At 42.4% G+C, this 25,788-nt stretch overlaps 1 protein-coding gene and 3 long non-coding RNA genes across 5 annotated transcripts; 2 read left to right on the top strand and 2 right to left on the bottom strand.

Annotated features, from left to right (window-relative positions):
• The first annotated feature begins 3,864 nt into the window (after window positions 1-3,864).
• LOC115583729 (histone H3-like) lies at window positions 3,865-4,546 on the top strand. The gene has a single exon (XM_030420882.1). The coding sequence runs from the start codon at window positions 3,888-3,890 to the stop codon at window positions 4,296-4,298; it is 411 nt and encodes a 136-aa protein (XP_030276742.1). The 5' UTR covers window positions 3,865-3,887; the 3' UTR covers window positions 4,299-4,546.
• A 3,956-nt stretch (window positions 4,547-8,502) lies between these two features.
• Window positions 8,503-25,788, bottom strand: LOC115583878 (uncharacterized). Of its 2 annotated transcripts, none has more exons than XR_003984445.1 (4): window positions 25,650-25,788; window positions 24,560-24,673; window positions 15,437-15,489; window positions 8,503-15,058 (listed from the first exon to the last, which is right to left on the bottom strand). It is a non-coding gene; the product is annotated as an uncharacterized LOC115583878 (long non-coding RNA). The 2 variants fall into 2 exon arrangements; XR_003984444.1 differs by having other exon boundaries at window positions 8,503-14,812.
• LOC115583873 (uncharacterized) lies at window positions 16,509-18,750 on the top strand. The gene is made up of 3 exons (XR_003984442.1): window positions 16,509-16,779; window positions 17,699-17,849; window positions 18,031-18,750. It is a non-coding gene; the product is annotated as an uncharacterized LOC115583873 (long non-coding RNA).
• Window positions 17,948-20,321, bottom strand: LOC115583877 (uncharacterized). Its single transcript, XR_003984443.1, has 3 exons — window positions 19,879-20,321; window positions 19,049-19,184; window positions 17,948-18,352 (listed from the first exon to the last, which is right to left on the bottom strand). It is a non-coding gene; the product is annotated as an uncharacterized LOC115583877 (long non-coding RNA).

Raw genomic sequence — 25,788 nt, 5'->3', positions numbered from 1 at the left:
TTTTTAACAAATAATTTCACCTTCTCCACAGCACAGTGCAGCTGGATAATGTAAGGCAATCAACTTTGCAGGAATGCGGTATGGCCAGTACTCTGATTCGTCGTCATCGTTATCAGCACTCATCTTCAGTGAGTACATTTAAATGGATTAGCTTCTGAACTGGTGCTGCCATTAAATGTTTTTGTTTCTTCATACCTGTCAAATACTTTTACATGGCCACATCAATAATTATGTCTCCCATATATGTCTACTACCCTGTTATCTGGAGTTCCTTAAGGGTAAATCCTCAGAACTATCCTTAAAAAAATCAAAATCACTGATTCGATGTCAAATCCAAAGGATTGTGTGTTTTCAGCTGTAGTCTCCACAGTTTCTCCCTCAGTCTCTCTCAATCTATTAGATCTGCTAAATCTGTTAACTGTTTTAAGCGCCTCCTGAAATCATATTTATAGGATGGCTTTTTTATGAGATTTTTTAAACCTAATCTTCATTCACCATTTAATTTTTTTTCTGTTCCAACTTCTTTAATTAATGTTTTGTTTTTTGTTGTTGTTGTTGCGGGAAGCCCTTTGCAACAGTGTAAGTGCTATATAATAATAATTATCATTATTATCATTAACAATGTTTTCTTTGTTGTCTTTCTTTGTCTGGTTGCAGAGAGATTCATGCCAGTCCAAAGTAAACACCTGATTGAAGACTGCTGGTGAATTTTCAAGCAGGAATGATGACAACACCTGCCCAAAGTTCCAGTTTCCTTCACATTGTAACATGTCTGTATGAGACTCTGTCCCACCTGTCTTCAGTCAAGTCTGGACCCAATGACTCAAACACCAGTCTTGTCAAGGCTAATTAGAGGTAAGCTATAGTTTATGTCAGTGTAGCAAATGAGTAGATGCAAGCACTCAAACTACACTCAATCGATCTCCCTCAAGTGAACGGTGCCAACAGCTTCATACAAACATACAGTAGAAAAAAAAAAATCAGTATTATGGACAGGATTCAGGATTTAGGCTGCAATTCGACAAGGGTGAAACAAATAGTGATGATCACTTAGTCCTGAAAAGTGACTGTTTCTACTTTTCACACTAATACAATAAAATAAATGAAATACTCCTGATGACCTGCAAAACTATATTCCAGAGTACTGGTTTCATTCTATGTATAGCTCATTGGAGCTCAGTTTAACAGCAGAAGGCTGAATTTATCTCTGTAGGCATCATGCTCAGGCACTGCATCAATCTAACCTTTGCTTTGTTTCTTTTTTCTGGCTGCAGAGAGGATCATGCCAGTCTACAGTGGACACCAGATGGACAACACATGAGTCTTCAAGCAGAACTGGTGACTGCTGAATGCTTTAAGTTCCAGTTTCTTGAACACCATGTCCATGTTAAGAGCCCTCTTCAGCCAAGTCTGGACTCAGTGACTCATTAGTGTTGATCAACACAGGGCAAGTGGCTCCTTTTTTCATGACGTTTATTTCTTCTACCCTGGACTATCCTTCATATGTATGGACACACACTGTCTTTTGAAGATGTCAACACTGCCTTGTGAGTATACTAGACAAGTTCTGTTTTTCAAAGAGAATGTGTATATGCAAAGAGATGTTCTTAAAGTTTATCAATTATAGTCTGTACTTTGGTTTACAATGGGCTTAATTGGTTATTTCCTTTATAATTTACCATTTGCATTTGCTGACTGTAAAATCTACGCCAACAAACTGTAATTCCATGTGTGTTGTACCATATTTTTTACGGTGAAATTCTGGCAACCACAGCTGCCAGTATTTTACCGTAGTTGAACTTTGCAATAAAATACCGTAATATATCTTACAGTTTTACCGTGTTTTTTCACTGATGGACTGTAATTAGGTTTACAGTATATATGTTATTTTTAAAAGAATTTACCGTAAACAGGTTTATATGATAACTGTTATTTTTACAGCAAATTACCGTAAACAAATAACAGTTCTCTAATGTGAAATTTACAGTTACATTGTGACCGTATTTTCTACGGTAAAGTTCTGGCAACCACAGTTGCCAGTATTTTACCGTAAATTCTACAGAATTTTTTTTACAGTGTAGTCCTCCATAAAACTGTCCAAGTGTAGGCTCAGTGAAGAGCTACATTGTATTTCTAGAGGTTATTATCTGATGTTAGGGGTTGGTATGTAACGCTGTTACTGTAATGATAAATGACACTTAAATATTGAATCTGTGTCTATAATAACCACACCCTGACATGTAAATGTGACATCTGTCTTGGTTCATTTAATTTAACTTAAAATTTGGACAACTGACTGCATAATATATGAATCAGAAACAGAAATACTTTACAGCAGCTCCCATTCAAAGTCAAGAATATGCAGAAAAATAGTAGTCGTAATAAAAATGATAATAATAATAATGATAATAATAAACTATATATATGCTGCATATTTATAATAGAAGTCTACTGCAACTGTACTTTTTTTTTACCATTAAATGTTATTTTATACATTATCATATTTTATAATGTTCTGTCATGGAGTACATCACTTCACTGCTAAAAGAAAAGAATGCAGCTCACTGCCAGTTGCAGCTTCTTATCGTGATCTGCAGTCTTTGTTAATTTTTTGTCATGATTGCTATTATTAGTACTTAGATTTCAAAAATCACAGTTACATGTCAGGATGTGGTTAATATAGACAGATTCAATATTTAACTTTCATGTGTCATCACAGTAACAGCGTTACATAGGCCTACATTAGCAGCTGTAAACACATAAACACATTATAAAGCACATCATGTGGTCCCCTTTAAACGCTGGGTGAAGGTGTATATCTTTGGTAAATAACCACCGGTTCCAAATTAATGCCGAGTCTGATTTATTATAAAAAAAAAAAAAAAAAAAACATCAAGGAAGAAGACATGACCACTGACACTGCACGATTTTTTTCTTCGCCTTTTTCACGTATCGTCCTTGCTTTGTCAGTCATCACACTGATGATCGCCATGACTCCGGCGCAGCAAACTTTCTGTCTTAAAATATGCAACACTCGGAAAGAGGCAGCCGCTAGATGTTTCTCTGTCGACCCCAAGAGAGGGAGAGACTGGCGAAAAAATAAAACAGAGCTTCAGCGTCTGTCCGAGGAGGACAGCAACAGGGCCAGGCTGCCTGCTGGAGGGAGGAATAAGGCTAGCGAGGAGCCTGAGATAAACATGTGGGAATTAGTTATCAGCAAACGGGCACGCCACGAGAGAGTGTCCCGCAAAATGATCAGGGCGACGGAGAAACAAATGTACGCCACAGTGAGTGACAGCAGAGATGAGGAGTTGGCTACGAGTGCTGGTTGGATAAATCATTTCCTCCGCCGCAACAACTTCACTGGCAGAAAACAACTATTGCCCAGAAGGATGCCAGAGATTTCACCGAGAAGCTGGAGAAGTTTGTGACATTTTCATCCCAGATTGTTGTGAGGAGGGAATTAAACGCCTGTCCCAAATAAACACCTGGTCTGTTACAACTTATTGGTGGTTAATGGTGGTCCGGTCCGCCGGGGTGTAGGACAGTAAATGTGCTGTCGACGATCACAACCCTCCTTTTTATGTCCGTGGAGGGTGTGCGGGTCTCCGCCAGACCAACCAGAGAATAGGCTTTCAGCAGAGGGGCCCCTGGATGAATTTAGGCGGACTTTTTGAATAGGTTTCTCGCCAATAAGCAGCGGAGATTCAGGCGGGGGTCGACTCCTCCAGGCGGCGCTGAGCTCCGAGAGGAGCCGCTAACCAATCAGGAGCCGAAGCTCCGAAGCCTCGTCACCGTTTCACAGCCGGTCCCGCAGTTTAAGAGCAGCCAGTCTCCTCTCTTCACCACACTTTTCTCCTGACTGATCAGAGGAAGAAGACGAAACAATGGCAAGAACCAAGCAGACCGCTCGTAAATCCACCGGAGGCAAAGCTCCCAGGAAGCAGCTGGCCACCAAGGCTGCCCGTAAGAGCGCGCCGGCCACCGGCGGAGTGAAGAAGCCTCACCGTTACAGGCCCGGTACCGTGGCTCTCAGAGAGATCCGTCGCTACCAGAAATCCACCGAGCTGCTCATCCGCAAGCTGCCCTTCCAGCGCCTGGTCAGAGAAATCGCTCAGGACTTCAAGACCGACCTGCGCTTCCAGAGCTCCGCTGTCATGGCTCTGCAGGAGTCCAGCGAGGCTTACCTGGTCGGCCTCTTCGAGGACACCAACCTGTGCGCCATCCTCGCCAAGAGGGTCACCATCATGCCCAAAGATATCCAGCTGGCCCGCCGCATCCGCGGAGAGCGCGCTTAACCTGTCTGCTGCTCCACAACCACAACGGCTCTTTTCAGAGCCCCCTCACTCCTCTACAACACAGAGCTGCTTCCTTGACTGTTCTGCAAATCGATAAAATCACTATTGAAACTTAAACTTACTTACCGTGAAATATGTTTATATTTAACAGGCTTCATTCAATTTTAATTCCCAGACATTTGTTTAAGATGTCCAGTTCAAAAATATGGAGGACTAAACCTGACATATTTATAAATAAATAAATAAATGCCTAAATAAATGCTGAAATAATTCAATAAATGTATAAATAAATACACACATGCATAAATAAATGCTGAAATGTATTAAATAAATAAAAGTATAAATAAAATAAACACTTTTTATTTATTTTTACATTTCTGTTTACCTACATTTATTTTTTTCTGCATTTCTGTGTCCATATGTAAATGAGGAGGTAGGAGGTCCTAACCTCAGTCAAGAGCATGATTGGTTAAATCAGAGAGACAGACAAAAGCAAACGATTCCTGATCCCAAGCCTCGCTCTCTGTAACGTTGTAAACCAGCTCCAGTTAGCTTAATGGCCTCGACCAGTGTGACAGGTTAACTGGCCTTCATTTTAACTTGCGAGGGTCCCAGACCCAGGTTTGAGAATCCTGTCTTGAGAGGGAGGGGTCTTCAGCCATGTCCGCTAACCAGGAAAAACATTCTGCTCATCGATCTAAGTCATGTATATGTGTATTCGTTTTGACATGGCTTGAACACTTCTGTCCACACAGAGATGCCGGGGCTGTGACTTGCGAACCACTGCTAGACGAGCGCTACAGAGCAGAAATCGTCCAAAAGTGCATGTTGTCGGTCTCATATCTTTGTCATGAATGTCTGTACTCTCATACAACTCATGTGTGGAACAGTATTAAGCATTTGTTCACGCGTGGACACCGCTGTTAGCTCTTATGTTAGCTGTTAGCAGTTAGCTGTTAGCTTTTAGCTGTTGGCTGCTCGCTATAGCGCTGAGAGCGTAGTGTCCAGGTTAACTGTTGACACATGTTACCATTGAGAGTGAGATACATGTCTGGGCTTTCCTATGAACCATTGTCGCTACTGGTGCTTGTATCACAGGTTGATCTGGACGTCTCACGATTTGCCACAGCTGATTGACCACACGCTGAGCTCGGGCTGGATGTCAACATACTCTGCAGACTGTTTGACCAGCAGGCTGTATGACAGTGTACAGTTTTCACACTGACTTAGCTTCAGCTTAATAACGATGTATTAGGCTCGGAACGATGGCTTTAAGTAACCATTTGAACGCAGTGCGGAATGAAAAATGCCCGATGGTAACCGGTGTCACAAGGTAACCTCTACGCTGCGCTACAGCGAGCAGCTAACAGCTAACATAAGAGCTAACAGGGGTCTCCACGCCGCTCTCGAGCCGCTCGGCGTGAACAAATGCCTCAGCCTGTTCCACCCATGAGTTATTTGAGAGTACAGACATTCACGACAAAGATATGAGACCGACAACATGCACTTTTGGATGATTTGTGCTCTGTAGCGCTCGTCTAGAATACACATATACATGACTTGGAGCGATGAGCAGAATGTTTTTCCTGGTTAGCGGACATGGCTGAGGACCCCTCTCTCTCCAGACGGGATTCTCAAACCACACCACCAGCACACCTGGGACCCTTGCAAGTTAAAATGAACGCGAGTCAAATTCATTACTAAACCAGAGCTACATGAACAAATGTCAATAACTGCAGCTAACAGTTAGCTGAGCGGGCTCGCTGATAGCCAGCAACTTTCCTGCACAGTGTACAGGAATCAGCACCTAGTAAGGCAGAAGTAGTAGACCCTCATCGAGCACACTCCTGTAACCAATCATGCTCTTGACTGAGGTTAGGACCTCCTACCTCCTCATTTACATATGGACACAGAAATATAGAAATAAATATATGTAGGTGAACAGAAACACAGAAATACAGAAATACAGAAATAAATAAATGTAGGTGAACAGAAATAAATAAATGTAGGTGAACAGAAATGTAGAAATAAATAAAAAGCATGTATTCTTTTATTTATACTTTTATTTATTTATTTATACATTTATTTAAGCATTTATTTATTTATTCATTTATTTATGCATTTATTTATTTATGCATTTATTTATTTATACATTTATTTATTTATCTATGCATTTATTTATGCATTTATTTATTTATACTTATGTCAGGTTTAGTCCTCCATACAAAACATGTCTGTGGTATTATTCAATAGGGCCTGAATAAATGGGGAGGGAAATACTAAAAAAGATTAAGACCACCCATCCAATAAATGGGGTCCAACCAAAGACCATATATCAATCAAATAATCATCAAATAGTCCCCCCTTATCTGCTCAGAAACATCTGTTTGTGACATAAGGAAAGACTTAAGTCTTTTTGGTGTGTCAGTAAGATGAATAGTGACACTTGAATCAACAGAGACATCATCAGTGTTATTATCAACACTTGTGTCTTCCTTTCATAACAAGTGTGCTGACAAAAGGGAATCTTTATAATCCGGTTAGGTCCACTTTCACAGAGGTCCACTAACATGACCAGTTTTTCTCAGTGTTTTCTTAATTTCCAACATCCTGAAGGATCACAGCTTCCTTGTATGAATATATAAAGCACATGCAGATATGACCAGGTTCATATTTGTAGACCTGCTGCCTACAAGTTCTCATCAAGAACAGAACACACAGCTTATATAGCAGTTCATTATTGGTCCTCACACCCAGAACACCCTGCTGGACTAACACTGTGCTGGGTCCAGGTTTTCACAGTGTCAGTCTGATTGGTATCATTTGATTATTTAATAAAATATAGGCAGCCAGTGATATAAAGACTGCTCACACATATAATTATGTATGTTATGGCAGACTAAATGGCTAAATGTATCACAAAGATGAGAAGTGACTGTTAGACAGATGTGTACAGAATGGAGGTGAAAGATTCCATGGTTGCCATGTTTTGTCTCCAGAATGTCCAAAATGTGAGATTTTGAGCTCTTGAAAGTCTGCGGTGTGTTTAAAGTGTATTTTGTGTTATAGGCCTTCATCGATAACATATTCTGATGTTAACAGGCCAACACACATAATCACAAGATACTGATGTAGAAAAATGGGTAATTTACTCACCTGGGCTATTAATAAATGATTTAACATGAGGATGGCTTGATAGAAATGACTGACAGGGTTTTTAAAATGAATAATCTAGTCCAACAAGTTCACCTAAATGTAGTTGCAGGATCAATCTAAAAAGATATTTCTTAAATGAAAATTTAAGTCCATTTGCCATTAATCATAAAAAAAGAAATAGAAGTCTGACAAAAAATATTGTAAAATTATTACAAAAGGAATATCTCTCGTATGACAAATCAGTTATAAGTGCCATCAGAGCCAACTGGCTGAGCCAGCTCATTGCTAAGTCAGCTGCCCAGCCACACACAAGCCTCTGCTCCTACTACTTCCTTTGTTGCTACAACAAGTCCTTAAACCTTCCCCTGCCTTGGTTTTCGCTTTTGGATCCAATAAGTTCCTACACGAACCTTAAGTTATAACAAACACAGGGAAATATTAACCAACCAATCATTTATAGCAACAGCGGCCAACTGCAGAGGAGCTACTATGGCACTGCATTATGTTTTCTCAACGACACCTGATCACATTTTCTTGCACACTGGGCCACCGTACAGGGCACTAGATGTTCAGTTTTTAAAGTTAGCAGATACTTATTGTTGATGCTATACCTGCTGAGACGTGAACACTTAATTAAGTTTCAGCTCTCCCTCTTTGCAGCGTTATCTTTTTAGATGTAAAGTTATCATATTTCTACTCCATAGAAGAGGACAGCTTATCTGAACTGAACTAAAATGTATGTGTACTATAATACTATTTGTATGGTTGACTTTCACTTTTGTCAAAGTTATATTTTAACAGCATCTTAACTTTACTCAACTATGACTTTTAGATACTTTTTACAACACTGCTAAAAAGATCAGGCTTGGAGGGAAGTCATTATTTAACCAACTCTTACTGCTATAGCCTGATAAAAGCTTTTGTTGAACCCACAGAAAGGATTGTGGAATTTGTTAAAAACCTTTCTTACAAATGAATGTTGTCAGCCACATGGATAGAAGAAAGAGAACTATTGTCGATAAGATAACTCACACAAGAGACGAAGAAGTACAAAAGCATTTGTTAGTTTATTGCAGTAAGGCATTTGATAAAATATAGAATAGCCTTCAAATATTGGCATCACATGACATGTAATTAGTTTGATAATACAGTGTTAGGGTATCATACTCAATCTAGAATATGCAGTATGTATTATGTGCTAATAGAAACCCCCTCTGCTGTGCAAAGCATGGCAGAAAACACAGCACAGTGACAATGACTACATGATGACCCACCACCAGCAATCAGTGAAGTGTAAAAACAGTGAGAAATTACACATCAACCAAGCCATCAGAGAAGATTGTACAACATTTGTATCAACATTTTCACCAACATTGCTGTATTTGGACTACACCACTCGGATGAACTGAACAATTTCCACTCGAGTCTGTTTTGTCTCTGTTGGCATAATGCAAAATTGGTTGAGGTAAGAACATTAAAGGATAACACAGTTACACCCCAAAAACCCATATTTTAGTGTGCAAAACCTGCATAAAATGTACCAAAACCTGCACAGTAACAGCACATGAACCTCCTAAACCGATCGAACTAAACTGCAATGGCTTGTGACAAGAGGAATGTTTGATGATATAACCATTTAGTAAAAAAAAATGACCAGTGAAAGTAGTCGTGAGTTATTTGTAGAAAAAACATCTCTCACATTCACTGAGATGAATATACAATATGATTATTTAGTCATTTATAAATGCATTACATGGGAAGTAACAGTAACATCATGGACAGCTCCCTCATCGGTCGCCTGTTCTTGTACAAACCTTAAACACTGCACTCTCCTTCAGTTTACCAAGCACTTTTTAATCCTACCGTTTCTACTGAGGCCATCACAACATGTCACACTAGCTGTGAGGACAATATTTTTCCAATCTGATTGAAATCATTCCTTTCAGAGATATTAGAGATCCATGCACCACAGCAAAGTCTGTGTATCAAGGCTTCACACACACTTTGTGAGACTGCCAACTGTATGAAAATAACCACAAGACATGATAATGATAAATGTGGGTCATTGTGCATTTGTTGCAATTGTTGAGCAGCTGCAACAATGCATCTCTTAACAACATTGGGACTTATATGAAGTTCAGAAATTACTTTGTAAGTCCTGCAAACAGGGAAACTGGCTGTAATGACAGCCAAAGTTTTCCTGTTAAATAGAGTTAAATGTTAAAGAGAGTTAAATATAAAAATAAAACATAATAATAGCAAAACATATAAAAGCAATATAATAAAAAAGGTAAGACGAAGAGCTAGAGTAGAAACAGAGATAGAAAAGAAAAGAGGTTCATTAATATAATGATACAGAATTGGGTTGTATGGAGAATTAACACAAACGCCACAATAAAATAGATAAAAGGAGATCAACTCTCAAAGAGATAAATGTGTGGCCCTTAAAAAGGATCTTTAGTTTTGATAATGCAGAGAGTTAGCGTTATCTGAGTACATATGTATTCATGGATTAAAGCAAAAAAAAATCTTTTGACTGAAATTTTTTTTCGAGCTGTAGCCAAGTTATATTCCCAATTTGTAATTTGTGAAACATGTTACAGGGCATGTTACTTGACACGTTCCAAAAAAATACGATAAGATTTACAGCCTCACCCCACACTATGTTCTCTAATGCAGACATCAAGTTTACATATTTGACCAACAGTGTTTTACAGGAGGATGATCTGAACAGCTGTTCTATATCGTATAGGGTTCGCCGTTTAAGGCTATCACTAGTGGGTTTATCCCTCGCACGCATGCGCAGCACTGAAAGCATTTTAGTCCACGCCCAACTACTGTGTGGGCCTCACCTCCGATCTCACCTTGTGTATAAATTGGGGTGAGACCGGGCAATCGGCTCCCATTTTTCTTCAGCCAGCATGCAGCACGAAGAGCATCCAGCGAAGAAAGGAACGTCCTCGTCCAGCAGCATCAGAGTGTGCCCGGTCTGCCAGACCGGGTACATTATGAGCTTCGACTTGCACGCCCGCTGCGAGTTGTGCCTCGGCCCGGAACACGCCGGCGTGGCACTGACTCCGCAGCGGCTTGCCCCTATTGCAAGTTGTTGCCTGCGGCGGAGAGCGGACGCTTTCGCTGCCGCCGCCGAGGTCATGTTCCCCGTCCTCGACCTCTACCCGCTAGATGACGCCCTGGACTTCTTTGACACGGGGTCAGAGTCGGACGACTCCGCCCCTCCCCACGACTCTCGGCGCGGGTCGAGTTTCGCTCCCCCCCTCCAGCCGGAGGGGCTGGAGCCTGATATCGACCCGCCGGGTGCACACCCAGGTGTCCCTGGGATCCCAGTATCAAGAACGACCTCCTTGCCAGCCATAGGAGCTCTTCTTTGAGAACTACCGTCCATCATTCAGGAGGCGGCGGCTTATAAGGACCTGCCTGTCCCACCGGCCCAAGCACCGCTTCCTCCGGACGACATGGCGGGCGGCTTCACGCTCGGTGGACGACAGCCGACGCCGCCCTGACAGCGAGATTCGATGATAGGTCGCACCAGTGCGCCTTCCAAGCCTCCGCGTATGCCAACAACATTGCGTTGTTGGCATACTCCATGAACAAGATGGCCGCCGAGCTGGAGCTCCTGCCCGGACAGGCAGAGGAGCTCTGCAAGGCCGCCAGCGCCGCTCTCAATCTCTGCGCTTCAATAGCGGTGTCCACCGCCCAGATCGCAGCGTGGCAGCAGCTTATTCACTGTAATATCTGGCTGCACCTGTCCTCCATTCCTGATAACATGAAGAAAGAGCTACTGGACGGTCCCATCAGCCCGGAGGGGCTGTTTGGTCCCCATCTTCACTCCGTGGTGGACCAGCTGCATAAGACCTCGGAGGAGGCCGAGAAGTTTAGATCACATGTGGCCCGTGCTCAGCGGGATGCGTGCCCTCAGTGCTCCTCTGGTCACTGGCGGGACCGCCGGGACCAGCGACAGCGGCTGCGTCTCACCCCCCTGCTCCTCCTGCTCCTCCTCCGCTGCCACCCCAGACGAGCTACCAAGCGGCTCAACTGGCACCTCGGAAGGGTCAGAAGAACCGCCACATGGCCCCGTCGTGGTCTAATCCACCGCAAGAGCCTCCGCAGAAACACAGCAGACAGCAATGTCATTTTGGGGGGATGTGTGTGTATTGGGGAAATGTTTGTGATGGTTTGTCAAACCGTTTTGAAATAAAACGTAAACATCTTCCTATTAAGAGCAATTTTCCTGTTGAAACTCAGTCTGCCCTCGAGTCTGCTGACTCAGCTTCAGCTGCAGGTCACACACTCCCCACACTGTGTGAGTCGGCGACCTGTAACCTCTCGGTTCACAGGCAGCACGGACTCACGTCATTAAAGCAGCACATCTCCTCTGTGTCACACGCAGAGGTTTCCTCCACACATGTTTCATCTACACATGTGTGTGAATATGAGCCCACGAGCGCCGTCACTACGCCTCGTGTGGACAGCGCGCACACACCTCTGTCTGTGTGCAGCGTCTCCTCTCCTCATCCTCCGGTGAGTGAGAGTTTGAACGCTCCTCAATGTCACGTTTACGAGCCTTCTCCTCCTAAACGGCGACTTCTTGACGCTGATGTGTCTGCTCATTACGCACCGTCTCCCCAGCAGCGTCCGGCCGCGAGCCTGTGCGTAATGCGCTCTCCAGAGACTTCCTCGCAGCCCTTTCAGTCTGAGCCCCCCATGGGTTGCTCCCGGAAACACTCCGGTACGAGCAACGGCGGCGAGGGCTCTGGCTTGGCTCGTCTCCATGACAACCGCAGCGCATCAGCTAAATGTACGCCCGCTTTCAGAGCATTACTCAGAGTGGCGGCGCGTCTGTAGATGGACAGGCTGATCAGCAGAGGTTACACACTGCAGTTCGCCTCTCCTCCCCCGCAGTTCAACGGCATTCTGGAAACAGTCCTGTCATCCCAAGAACTCCGTCTCGCTCTCCAGTCAGAGCTGCAGGAACTTCTGATGAAAAATGCAATTTCCAAGGCTCTAAGGGAGAGGAAAATCAGGGATTTTACTCCTGTTATTTCCTGGTTCCGAAAAAGACTGGCGGCATGAGACCCATTCTCGATCTGTCTCTGTTCAACAAATCGATAATGGCGAGACGGTTTCACATGCTGACGATCAGACAGGTGCTGGAATGTGTTCACCAGGGCGACTGGTTCACTTCCATAGACCTGAAAGACGCGTATTTTCACGTCTCCGAAACACAGGAAATTCCTGCGTTTCTCATTCCAAGGGATGCAGTATCAGTACAACCGTCTGCCATTCGGTTATTCCCTGAGCTCCACGCACCTTCTCCAAGTGTGTGGAGACGGCCCTGCAGCCTTTATGCAGGATGGGGATGAGAGTGCTGTTTTATCTGGACGACCTGCTTTTGCTGGCTCGCTCCAGACAGGAAGCAGCGTTACAGACGAAAAGGCTGGTAACACATCTGTCGAGTCTGGGCTTCACGATCAACTAGGAAAAGAGCTCTCCTCTTCCCTCCCAGTGTGTGATCTATCTGGGAGTGGAACTGAACTCAGCCAGCATGAGAGCGCGGCTCTCTCTGCAGAGAGTGGAGGCGCTGACAGCTCTCCTCCACCGTGTTACGCCTCACAATGTGGTGACAGCTCTCTCTGTCATGCAGCTGCTGGGCATGATGTCAGCAGGTCATGTGGTGATTCCTCTGGGCCTGCTCCAAATGAGATGGCTGCAGAGATGGTTCGCACAGACAACAAAGTGACGGCAGCCTACATAAACCGGCAGGGCGGAGTCCGCTCCGCTCAGCTGCTGAACACAGCAAGACAGCTGCTGAGCTGGGCGCACACACACTTACTCTCCATCAGAGCAGTGTATATTCCCGGTGTATTGAACAGAGGAGCAGACATTATGTCGAGAGGAGGCCCTCGACAGGGAGATTGGAGCCTCCATCCCAACCTGGTCACCCAGATCTGGAACAGGTTCGGCAAAGCAGAGGTGGATCTGTTTGCCGCACGCGAAAATGCGCAGTGCGCTCTCTGGTTCTCACTGAGCACACGAGACAATCATCCGCTGGGAGTGGACGCGTTTGTGCATCGGCCACGGCCCAGGATGCTCTTAACGCATTTCCTCCTGTTCCGTTAATCCCTCGGCTCCTGGACCAAGCGCAGGAAGAACAGCTGTCAGCGATTCTGATGGCTCTGGAGCGCATGGACGCGTCATGGTTTCCATGCCTGCAGCAGCTGATATCAGGCCGCCCATGGGAACTCCCGTGGTGCGGGGACACTCTGTCTCAGGCAGAGGGAACGATCAGGAGTTACTCGGTGATAGGCCAGCATCTGTGGGCGAAGGATAAACCCACTAGCGATAGCCTTAAGGGGCAGTGCCTATACTCATAGGATCTAGAGTTACAATACGTAACTATCGTTTTCAGTGGCTCACAGTTAGTCAGTTAATTTATTGATTTATGGTGTAATTTCTGTTTTGAGCTGCTGAATGTTCTCTGATCTAAAGTTCATGTGATTCTTCTTTACATCCTGCGGGAGGCCAGTATAGGATATACAGGATATACTAAGGCCTAATTCATCTTATAGAGCTATAAATGAAAAACTTAACATAAAGTGCACAGAGTCTTTACACATGGTGTACGAGGACAACATGTTTCTCAGCATTATTTCATTAAAGTGAACACAAAGCAGATCTCAGATCCGTCTAATAAGTGACAGAGTTTGATGAGACATCCTGTCAAAGTAATGGTCAACATGAACAATTTTTTCTACATTAACATAAAGGCTGACAGTGAATAAACAAAAAGGTAATAAACAACCAGCAAAACTCTCCATCTTTGTGTCCACCTGTCCAATGCAACAACCTGATCCAGGATGTTGTGGTGGAGACAGGTCTCAGTGGAAACACAATAGGGTGCGACTTAACTTTGTTTAATCAGCCCAAACCCCATTTGTCCATTTCCTTAATGGGCCATGTGCGGCCTTAAAACAGAGCTTGCTTGGCAAGAATCCCATACGGGATCTCTCCCTTCTCCTCCTTGGTTCCCTGATTGTCTCAAAGCCTGCTGCTCTGTTCAGATCTGTCCATCGTACACAATTGTTTCCTTTAGTTTTGTTGATAAAAACTTTCCTCTAAGCCTGCAGAGATGTACATTTCCTCAGATCCTCCACTGGAGTCTGAGCATGAGTGTTGTTCATCAGAAAGACAGTGAATAAATAAAATGTAAAAAACAACCAACACAACTACCACCGCTGCTGTCAGTCCACAGTAGAACCCAATCTTTCCACGTCTTGCAGTGTTCGTTCTGTCAGGTGTGTCTGTGTTCGGTTTCTCAGGTTCAGGCCAATCCCTCGCTGCTGTAAAGAGACGAAACAACAGGAGAGCTGAAACAGCTGCTGAATTGAACCTGTTAAAAAAAGTTCTACTGACTTCAATTTAACCCACTTACCAGAGACATTGAGCCAACAATCACAATCTACACTTTACAGCAATACTGGCCTGAGTACTCAGTCCTGAGTGTGTATACATGAAGTCTGAGTTGTCCGTCTCTGAGGACATCTTTGTCCCACTAGACTGGTCCCACAAAATGTTTATCCCGAGACCTCCATGTAAACAAAACAGGACAGAGGCTTTGTGATCAGTTATCAGCTCAAAGAAGATAAAAAGGGAGCTGGGGGGAATGTTAGTTGTGGTTGTGAACATCTATTCCAGTGTGATGTTTTGGTTCTCCTCTGCCTGATCGGAGGTCTGTGTCACATTCACTACAAATGTTCCTGTTGAGGAGGCCGAGAGGGAAAGTGAGGAGCAGACACACTGACAGCTTTAACTTGGCCTCTAAACTCCATCTACATGTTTCTGTGGACAGTTGAGTGACATCTCAGAGCTGCAGAGGCTCATCAACATCAACTCTTTGCTCACATGTGGGCACCTTTAACTGATTAATTGAATCCCAGTGTCATAAAGTGAAGCTGTAAACTGACCACAGACACAGTTGCGGCTGATGAGCAGCAGGATCCCGCAGACCATCTTCTCTCTGTGAGAGGAGACAGAGGTGAAGAGTCATGCAATCACAGTTCAGTCCTCACATGTACCGCAACAAACATCTACATCTTCAAGTTTGTTGTGGATTTGAACTTTAGTAAATATGCAGCAGAATCAAAGACAAACATGTTGAAATCCAGCAGCTGTTAGTAAAATTCAGTAGACACAAAACCCAGTCAGTTACACACAGAGGACATAAGGAGCTCACAACTGACCTGTTTGACTAAATATTGATGAATGAATGTGTTTAACTGTGCGGATGAAGGTGGAGGTATAAATCAGGACTGACTCGGTTTAGTTTCATCATTTGATATGTGTACCATTAAAAAGATAACATATTGTTGAATAAATTTGATGTAAATGATGACAAACGTTAAAACAGTCAGTTAAACAACTGCCGGGAGGTAAGACACTCTTCACACACAGAAGTGGAATGGATGAACTTTAAACACAAAGAACTGACACCTTTCCCAATGAACCAATTCTTAAAGTCACGTAATTTGTTAAAGGAGTCTGGTGTTATTACCCTTACTAGTCACATCCCTTTTAACGTTGTCCAAATCTATGACTTTCACCCATCTATACACATCATTTTTACTGAGCTGTGGCCCAGTTTATCTGCCAGAGAGAAACTTGAGCCAGTTAGTATTAATGCAAGTGTTGGCTAGCTACTATTCACTAGTCAAGCTAACATTAGCCCTTCATTTAAAGGAGACATATTATGCAAAACTCACTTTTTCGTTGCTTTAGTGTGTGTATTTGCATATCTGGAGTGCCTCCCCACCCCTTAAGAATGATTTTTGACCACTAAGTCAATGTTTTGTAAACGGACGCAGTCAGGAAATGTGTCTCTAAAGGAGCCAGTTGGATTTCACCCGCGCTGTTACGTAACAGAGCGGGTGATTTGAATACTCCCACCCTCATGCTGGATATCTCCCCCCACATTACGCCGGCTACCTGAACGATGATCCGCCATTTTCTCGCCTCACTCGTACGTGACAGCCTGACCGCTACCATGTACAACCTGAAAGCCAAGCACTCCTGCTATGTCATGAGATGCATGGATACTCATGTTTCCCTTCATCGCTTCCCTACCAAAGAGGATATCAGAGCGAAGTGGCTAAATTTAATTTTTCAGGGAAACGTCCCAGCTTCAGTGAGCAAAAGTGTTTTTGTCTGTGCCAGTCACTTCACGCTGGACTGTTTCAGCAACCAGGGTCAGTATAAAGCTGGACTGGCAACAAGATTGTTCCTAGAAGATGGATCCATACCCACTGTCCGTGTAAGTATTTAAAAAAAACTGTTTCGTATGTGTTACTTTGGCCGTTTAGCACATGAGCTAACGCTAACCGTCGATGTAGATATGAGGCTGAACTAACGTTAAGTTGCAACGTTGGGCTTACTGGTCATATGATTCAATGTAATGTTAATCAGCAGTCTTTTAAAACATGGCACTGAATTGAGAAAATGAATTAGGATATTCATATATGATCGCTTCTAATCGGCCGGTGAACAACTGCTCGGCCGTGAACATGCTAGCTAGCTAGCTGGCTAGCATGTTCAAGGCCGAGCAGCTAGCTAGCTAGCTCACCGTCCGCGAACAACTTCTCCGACGTGAATACGCATGGGAGACCGTCTCCTCCACATGCTCACGGCCGAGCAGACGGTATGAAATGGTCTCAGTTGTTCACAGACGGTGGGCTGCGTTAATTTATTATCATGTTGTGCTAAAGGAGGCTAAAGTCTTCCTTTGTGTTAGTATTCATGCAACTACGTGTGTAGTGTTAGCTGCTTGCATGAGAGACCCGATCTGAGAGTACCAAAACGTTACCTGCAGTAAAGCAATCACTACTTTGTTTTGAAGCCGGAGACAGGGGTTACCTGCCTGCTGTGCTACGATTAACGTTAGTTATATGCAGACACGGACACAGAAAAGTTGCTTCGCAAATGTGTACGTTTTTGCTCACTTACTAAAATCTAATGTGAAATGAGGGATTTGCATGGGTTTGCTCGGATTGTGATTTGCCAGATTCTTCCTCATCAAATTGATTTTTTAATCATCATCAGAGGACATTTGAGTCCTGCATTTTTCTAAATACAGCTATTTATTTGAAAATAAATCACCATTTTCTGAATATTTTTTGCAATGTGTACAATGTGCTCGCATTCTTATTTAGCATTGTATTATTTTTCCTCCCAAGACTATACCTGGCAGCCCTGCACTACAATGAAAATACAGACCGTCCACAGGCAACAACCTCAGCTGGTGAGCCACTGTTCAGGCTTCATTTCCAAAGTGGAAGAAAGGAGGAGAATACACAGCAAAGCCAGTGAAGGAGCAACCAACCTTTCGTAAGTTTTAAACCTTTTTATTGAAATCACACAGAAAAATGAAACAGACATTAAAAAATACTTGTAAAATAAATAAAATATAAATTAACCAGTGTCTATGGCTTTTTCTAGTTTTGTTTTTAATAAATATACGATAAAACACGATAAAGTACGCACAATATTTCACTTTTTCTAATTGCAGATTAGGTGGATGACATCTTGGACCTGGTGTTTGAGAAGGTTTTTCAGGACCCTGGTTCATACGCAGATGAGGTTTTGAAGATCTCCATTCCTGAGGCTCTCTCTGCGCAGTTAGAAACGCTGGACAAGAAGGAGGTGATGGACCACTATGTGACAAGGTTCAGTCAAGGGCCGGTCTGAACCCCACGTAGATGCCTCGAGTGCCGGGGAACTCCATCCGTATACGCAGCACCACACAGCTGGGCAGTGCCACACAAACTCTTCAGCCCAGAAAGCCCCAACACCAGCTCTCAAAGCTCCTATATGCCAAGTATCTGTAACGGCTGAACAGAGTGGATATATTTAGTTATACATTTATATTTAGACATAGTTTTTGATTTACCTTATATTTTTTTGTAAATATTTATATTACCTACTGTTTAACAACAGGCAATAAAAACTACTTGTACATTCAGTAACTTTTTGAATAGTTGTGTGTTGTTTGCTGTACTTGTATTTATAAAATTATATAAGCTGTTTTCTGTACTTTCAGTGTTTGACATGTAGACATAAGAATTATGATCATCAAGAGACAGGTTCGTAGGAGTGGGATGAGTATCCAAAAGTACAAAACATAAATTCCTGCACAATATCTAATTTGTATTTCCACCATTTATGAGCAGCAAGATTGTCATAGACCTAGGTGTAGATGTTGCTAATAAACTGTGTTCTTGCAAATTGATTTTTTTGCAGAAATGTATCTTTTCTAGTGTTTGATATGTAACATTTTAACAATTGTCAAACTGCCTTTCAAAAAGAAAAATAAGCAATGTAACAAAGTGGAAAATTGAATTTATTTCATTACTCATATTTTTATTACAATAACAGAATTTATACCGTATATTACCAAATAATAGCCGGGTCTCAATTAAACGCCTGTCCAAAACAAAGGCCTGGTCTGTTAAGTGGTTGGAACAAACAAATAAACGCCCGGCTATTATTTGATATTTTACGGTATGCAAAAAAAAAAAAACACTTACTGTTCTATTCCCCTCAGACGTAAAGGCTCTGTAGATATTTAGTGCATTCTGAAGTGAGAATGCACACTGGTACGAGGCCAGGGTGGTCTGCCATGCAGGAAGGTGAGTTTTGAAGCTGATTTAGTCTTCTTATAACCTGTAAATGTGAAAGGTTAAGTGACGTTTGATGACAGATAATATGACTGAATAGTTACATTTTCATTCAACAAGCAGACATTCTCAGGCGCTGTATGCATTGTTATGCATCTAAACATAAGTACACACCTAAACCAGAGGGGAAAAAGGGAACATATCAGTTTAACGGTTTTTTTATTTGAATATGTTGTTAGCAATAACGACTGGTCAGCATGTGCAACGATGTAACGTTATTAATTGGAATTAGTGCATTATGTTGAAACGCAGTACAAACGGATAAACAGACATAACTATGGGGGATACGGAGCTGGCAGACAGTCGCCCCAGCCCGCACTACATCCTCCGTTTCACAACTTGGTTGAAAAATTAGCACACACGTGAAAAGTGTATGGCTGTGAGTTAGATGTCGGACAAAATAATGACGTAACAGTTAACGTTATTATGGCGTAGCTGAGAATAAAAGTGCTACATTCCTACTCGTAGCTGCTGAAAAAACATTGCGGACTTGTGAAATTTACTCGTGTAACGGGAATAGCATGCTACTTATGTTTACTCAACACATATCTAGATTTTTATAAGCAGTGAGTTACACATAGAGCGGTCAGCGGTCGACCGTATTTAGTCAGCGACCGTATTTACCGACGTACAAACATACACATTTTTATGAAAAAAGTAAAATAAAGATCATAACTCACCATTCAGAAACGTCTTGTTGCAGTCTACATTGAGCAACTTATTCGCTAGCTCCATCTTGTTCAGGGTCTGACTCTGGTTCAAACATGTAAGGTTGGACAGCAAAGTTTCCTCCTGCAGCCATGTTTCTCCCAGGGTTCACGCTCAGTTGTTGTCATGGTAGCATGAGCGTGCCGGCGTCGTCACACCTCCCGGAAGAAGTGGGTGGATTACCTGTGTCTCATTTGCATTTAAAGAGACAGGCACTCAAAACCGACTGTTCTGAACAGGGCTGTTTTGGCAGGGTTATTGAACAGTTATGAACTGCTATTGTGCTTCATCCTTATGGTATTTTGACCAAAGCATGTCACAGACATTTCATTAGGACACCAGGGAACTAGATTAACTTGTAGAAATAGGGTATAATATGACTCCTTTAAAGCCTCATCTGTAAGGTGGGTTTCAATAAATGTGAAGGGCTAGGGTTCGATGAAATGGAAAATGAAATGAAATTATGAAATTTCAGCTTTTTATCTCAAAGTCCTGCCTCCCTTTGAAGACATATATTACATTTCCATCAGCTTTTTGTCTTTAAGCAGCAAAAAAGGGCTTCTATAACATCCTTTCAAAGATTTTTCTTTTATCATATTTGTACCATTAACTTCAATAAAACTCATTACATTACCAAATACAGTATTTTGCATTTACAATAATAGTCATTATTAATGACTGATGCATTATTGAACTGCTTTCTTTTGAGCTCAGATCAGTTCTTATAGGAGCTGAGCTCCCTCTGGCTCCCACACAACTTGAAAATAGGGCTGGGCGATTAATTGAATTTCAATTTCGATTTTGGCTTCCCTCGATCATGAAAACAAGATAATCGTAATAAAACAATCATTGTGCCGCACGCCATTTCTTCCATCTCCTCCTGTGCACTCCGCTCCGCCCCCGCCTGAAAAATTTCGCTTTCAGCCACGCCGGTGCGTATTGCCAGTGCGTGTTTTGAAAAAACACGTAGAAGAAGACGGTATAGGATGGGAGAAATGCAGCCTTTGGTCGGGAAGAAAGGTAAAGCGAATTCTCTGGTGTTGAAACACTTCGGTTTCAAGGAGTCTGACTCGGAACAATTGAAGATACTGTGCAAGATATGTCTCACAACCGTGTCTCCACCTCAAGGGAACACGACCAATTTATTTAACCATTTAAAGTCCACACACAGAGTAATACATGACCAAGTAGTGAAGGAACAAAAAAGCTCAAAAATGAAAAGCTCCTCGACTCCTACGACCGTTACGACCGCCACAGAGTCCTCAATTAAGGACACACTTTACAATGCCACCGCTAGGGGTGGTGAAAAAAATCTATAATCGATTAATCGCGATTATAATATTAACGATTATGAATCGATTATTAAATTTCCAAAGATCGATTTAAAAAAAATAAAATATATATATATATATATATATATATATATATATATATATATATATATATATATTTTTTTTTTTTTTTTTTTTTTAAATAGTAATACAAACCGGAGTCCTCCTCTTACTTCCTCTTGCTTCCGCTACATGGTCCACAGTCTGGAGCCAAGTTATGTTATTCCATCCCGGAGCTTTTTCACACTTAAATCGATTCCAAATCTTTACAAGGAGACAAAGCTTTCTGTGCAAGTGTCCCTCAACTCTGCTCACAGGGTAGCAATAACCTGCGATGCCTGGACATCCAGAGCTACAGTCTCATATGTGACCGTTGCAGCTCATTATGTCAGCAGTTAATGGAAGCTAATGTCCTACGTACTTCAGATGAGAGCTAAGGATGATAGCCACACAAGCGCAAATATGTGTGAGTTTCTCAAAGCGATGGCAGACGAGTGGGGAATAGAGAAACACGCCCTGGTTCTTGTCACCAACAATGCTTCTAACATGAGTCCAGCTGCTGAGCTTGGCAACTTTCTTTTAAGAGTGAAAGACTGCATTTAAAATAAAGTAAAAAATAATAATTTTGATATTACAGTTACACTACTAGTTTACAATACTGAAGGTGCTGTGAGGTGTTACTCAAGAGAGAAGTAAAATAATTCAGCAGCTGCCTGATGTTAAATGGAAGATCCATAATCGTTAATAATTGAAAATCAAATCGATAATCGTTAATAATCGAAAATCGATTTGTAATCGAATCGAGACTTAAATAATCGGAATCGAATCGAATCGGGATACTGGGCTGATTAACCACCCCTAGCCACCGCCTCTCCACCCAGCTCTCACAGGCATAAAAAAATAACGGATGCCGTCACATACATGATTGCCAAAGACATGTGCCCTATCAACACCGTTAGCAACCAAGGGTTAAATAAACTGATTAACACATTGGACAAGTGGTATGTGTTACCATCATGTCACCATATCAGCAGAATTGCGCTGCATGCCCTTAATGATGAATGTCGTGAAAAAGTTGCAAGAGAAGTGTCAACAGCATTATACTTTGCCACCACAACAGACCTATGGTCGAGCCCCACTGGGATATTGTTTATTTTTTATTTTTACATATTATTTAATTCATTTTATTGATATATTTTTCTCTTATTTCTTTGCATTTTTCTTGTTTTTCAGGTCGAACTTATCGTGTTCAAAGAAATACCAGAGTTCAAAGTTCAATAAGTGCTTGTTCTCAAATCAATGAATAATCGTCTTTAATAATCGTGATTACAATATCAATCAAAATAATCGTGATTATGATTTTGCCATAATCTAGCAGCCCTACTCGAACATCATGAGGCATTGCCAGAGTCACAATCATAATCACTGTCATTGTGTGCTCTGTAGCGTTGGTTGTACAGTGGTTTGCAGGCCGCAGCCCCTGTCATGGAATGGTGGTGCACAAGCCACGTCAAAATTAATATACATATGCATGCCTTGGATCCATGAGCAAGTGATTGGAATGTTTTTTTCTGGGTAGCAGACAGTGCTGAGGACCCTTATCAAGACAACATTCTCAGACCACGCCACCAGCACATCTGGGCCCCTCACCAGTTAAAATGACCACTGGTTAAACTTTCATACTCGCATCTTTAAACAAAGCTCCAGTTGGGAACCTTGACTTGGGCTACGTTCACACTGCAGGTCTTAATGCGCAATTCCGATTTATTGCTCAAATCCGATTTTTTGTTTGGCTGTTCACATTACCTCTTTAAATACGGCTTGTCTGCGGATTGCTGTGTGAACAGCTCACGCTCCTTAAGTGACCCGCATGCGCAGTTGATCATTGATAACATCACGCCACAGCGGTGTTTACGGAAGTGAACATGGCAACGGCAACCGGTAACATGGGACTGTATGGCTTAATGCTAAAAACAGTGTGTGGCGGCAGCCGGCAAATTTGTGAGCGGGTGATATCACGAAGGAGGAAGAGGAGAAAGAAAATTCATATTTTAATGATGGCTCTATGTGGAGCAATAGCGGCAACATCCGTACAGAGGGAGTATTTGGATGCGGCGTCGGAGCCAGGAGTGGTGGGATCGGGATGTGGCTGGTTACGACGAGCAGGATTTCTTCCAGAACTTTAGAACGTCGAGGAATACCTTTCACCACATTTGTCAGCGCCTCTCCCCGAGACTTTCGAGACGAGACACGGCGTTCAGGAGATCCATCTCCTTGAGAAAGCGAGTCGGAGTGGGGCTATACTGGTTAGCAACGGGGGAGGGTTACCGCACCTTGGCCAACCTGTTTGGCATCGCGAAGTCCTCCGTTTGCGCTATTGTCCATGACTTCTGCAAAGCTGTGCATCATGTCCTCATGCCTGACTACATTAAACTACCCCAGGAAGACGATCTCCAGGAGGTGCTGCACTGCTGTCCTCCATGTTTGTTTTGATTATGTTCGTGGCTCCCGCTCGCTGCCGCCTGTGGCACATCTTTTTTTCAATCAACTTTATTTGTCATTCATTTACAAAACAGTGCAGCGTGGGTCAGAATGACGTCAAAGTCGCATTAAATGTGACCTGGCTGTTCAGATTGCGGTCGCATTCAAAAAAATCCGATACGTATCTGATTCAGTACCACATTTAAATGTGGCCTGAATCTGATTAGAAAATGTCAGATTCAATGCGACTTGTGCTGTTCACACTGTCAAAAGCAAATCAGATATGGGTCACATATGAGCGAAAAAATCTGATTCAGGTCACTTGTAACTGCAGTGTGAACGTAGCCTAAGATGTGAAGGCCAATTCCCGTGTACTAGGGAGGGAAAAAAATGTCTGTGGGCCAAACACTAACAGGCATTTTGACTTATAAAGTACTATAGCAATAGATTGTCTCTATTACAAGAAGTGCTGAATGCTTTCTTCCTTGTTCAATTGTTGAGTTCTTGGGAACATTTTCGGACACAGCTGAACAGGACCCTCCTGTATGGATCTTCAGACGTCTACAATACATATTAAGTAGTTACGGACACACATCTCAAGGGATTGAATACTGAATACATGATCAAGTACTAACAGTGGCTAACTTATACATTTATGTGTAGAGCATTTGCACAAAAGTCAATTTGACATGAAAAGCTTCTGTTCAATATAAGTGCAGCTGAATCTGGACCTTGGGCTAATTAATGCCGTTAGTAGGACCTATGTTTTTACCATACTACACGATGTAAGAATGGCTGCTGTTAAAAAGCTTCACAGATAGTTCAGTAAGTATGAGCCTACCATTCGGTCCTTTAGGTGCACAATATGTACTGCTTGATGTGGACGTGGGGGGTTCGGTGGCCGCTCCTCCTAGCAGCTCTGGCTCACGGTCTTCCTCCTCAACAACCGATGAAACTGCATTGTAAAAAATATAAATGCAGCCAAAATAAATACAATAACAACATCCTCTATTCTCATCACCTGAATCAACATTCAAAATTAGGCCTAATCTGTCAATATCACCTTTTGTTACAGAATGAGGCTACACTTTACAATGTCTTACTGGGCATGCAGTTTACTGCCTCTGTATGCTCTGACCTGGTGCTGGTTCGGAACTGCCAGGGCTGCTGACATTGGGGCTGGGTCTGTCTGGGCCTGCCTGAGCTGTGCCTCATTTGTGCTTCTTTTAAAAAATCTTTTAAAAAAGTCTGAAATATCTAAATAAATAAATAAATAAATAAATAAATAAATAAATATAATGATGATAATAATAAATAATTTCCCAGTCTGGGATCATTAAAGTAATTCTATCTATCTGTCTATCTATCTATCTATCTCCCTTCCTCTTCATTCGTATCTCACCATAAACACAAGTAGACAGCCTGGTAACACCACAAGATTGTCTTAGGCAGAATCTTACACTATTTGCCCCCATTCTCCTGCTATAGCTTAGTTTAAAATCAACTACCAGCCTGGACACAATAAAATTCAACTGGATCATGTAACGTTAAACTAGTCAGCGCTCAGTAAATTGGCTACAATTGAGACCTTTACAACAAACAAGCTACACGGACAATGAGATAATCTCTGAGCATGTATTGCTCTTTATTTTGAGCTTTAGCATTAAATTATTGCCAACTCAGTTGATTTAAGGTCCCTAAATAGCCTTACAAAAAACTAACTATGACCTGGTTTCCCACATCATCCTTATCTAGTGCCACGTAACTTCATGCTAACGTTAGGTTTTAGCCTTTCATGACGTTAGCCGTTAGCCGATAACCTACTGTGCGAGCAGGCTAACCGTTAGCTTACTCGCACAGTTCAACTATTGGGGACAAAATCTCTTCTAGTTTAAAACAGTTACTCATCAGGAAACCACCTAAAAACTTACTTCTCATTGATGTATTTAAAGAAGGTCCTCTCGATCTATTCGTGTTTTGAAACACCATTATTCCACTGCCTCCCTCGTTTGTCTTTCGGTGATGTGCGTCTTTCAATGAGGCGTACAGTGACCTGTCAATCAACTTGGG

Source organism: Sparus aurata, chromosome 1, assembly GCF_900880675.1.
Source record: "Sparus aurata chromosome 1, fSpaAur1.1, whole genome shotgun sequence".
NCBI lineage: Eukaryota > Metazoa > Chordata > Actinopteri > Spariformes > Sparidae > Sparus > Sparus aurata.
This window is presented reverse-complemented; position numbering and strand designations above follow the sequence as displayed.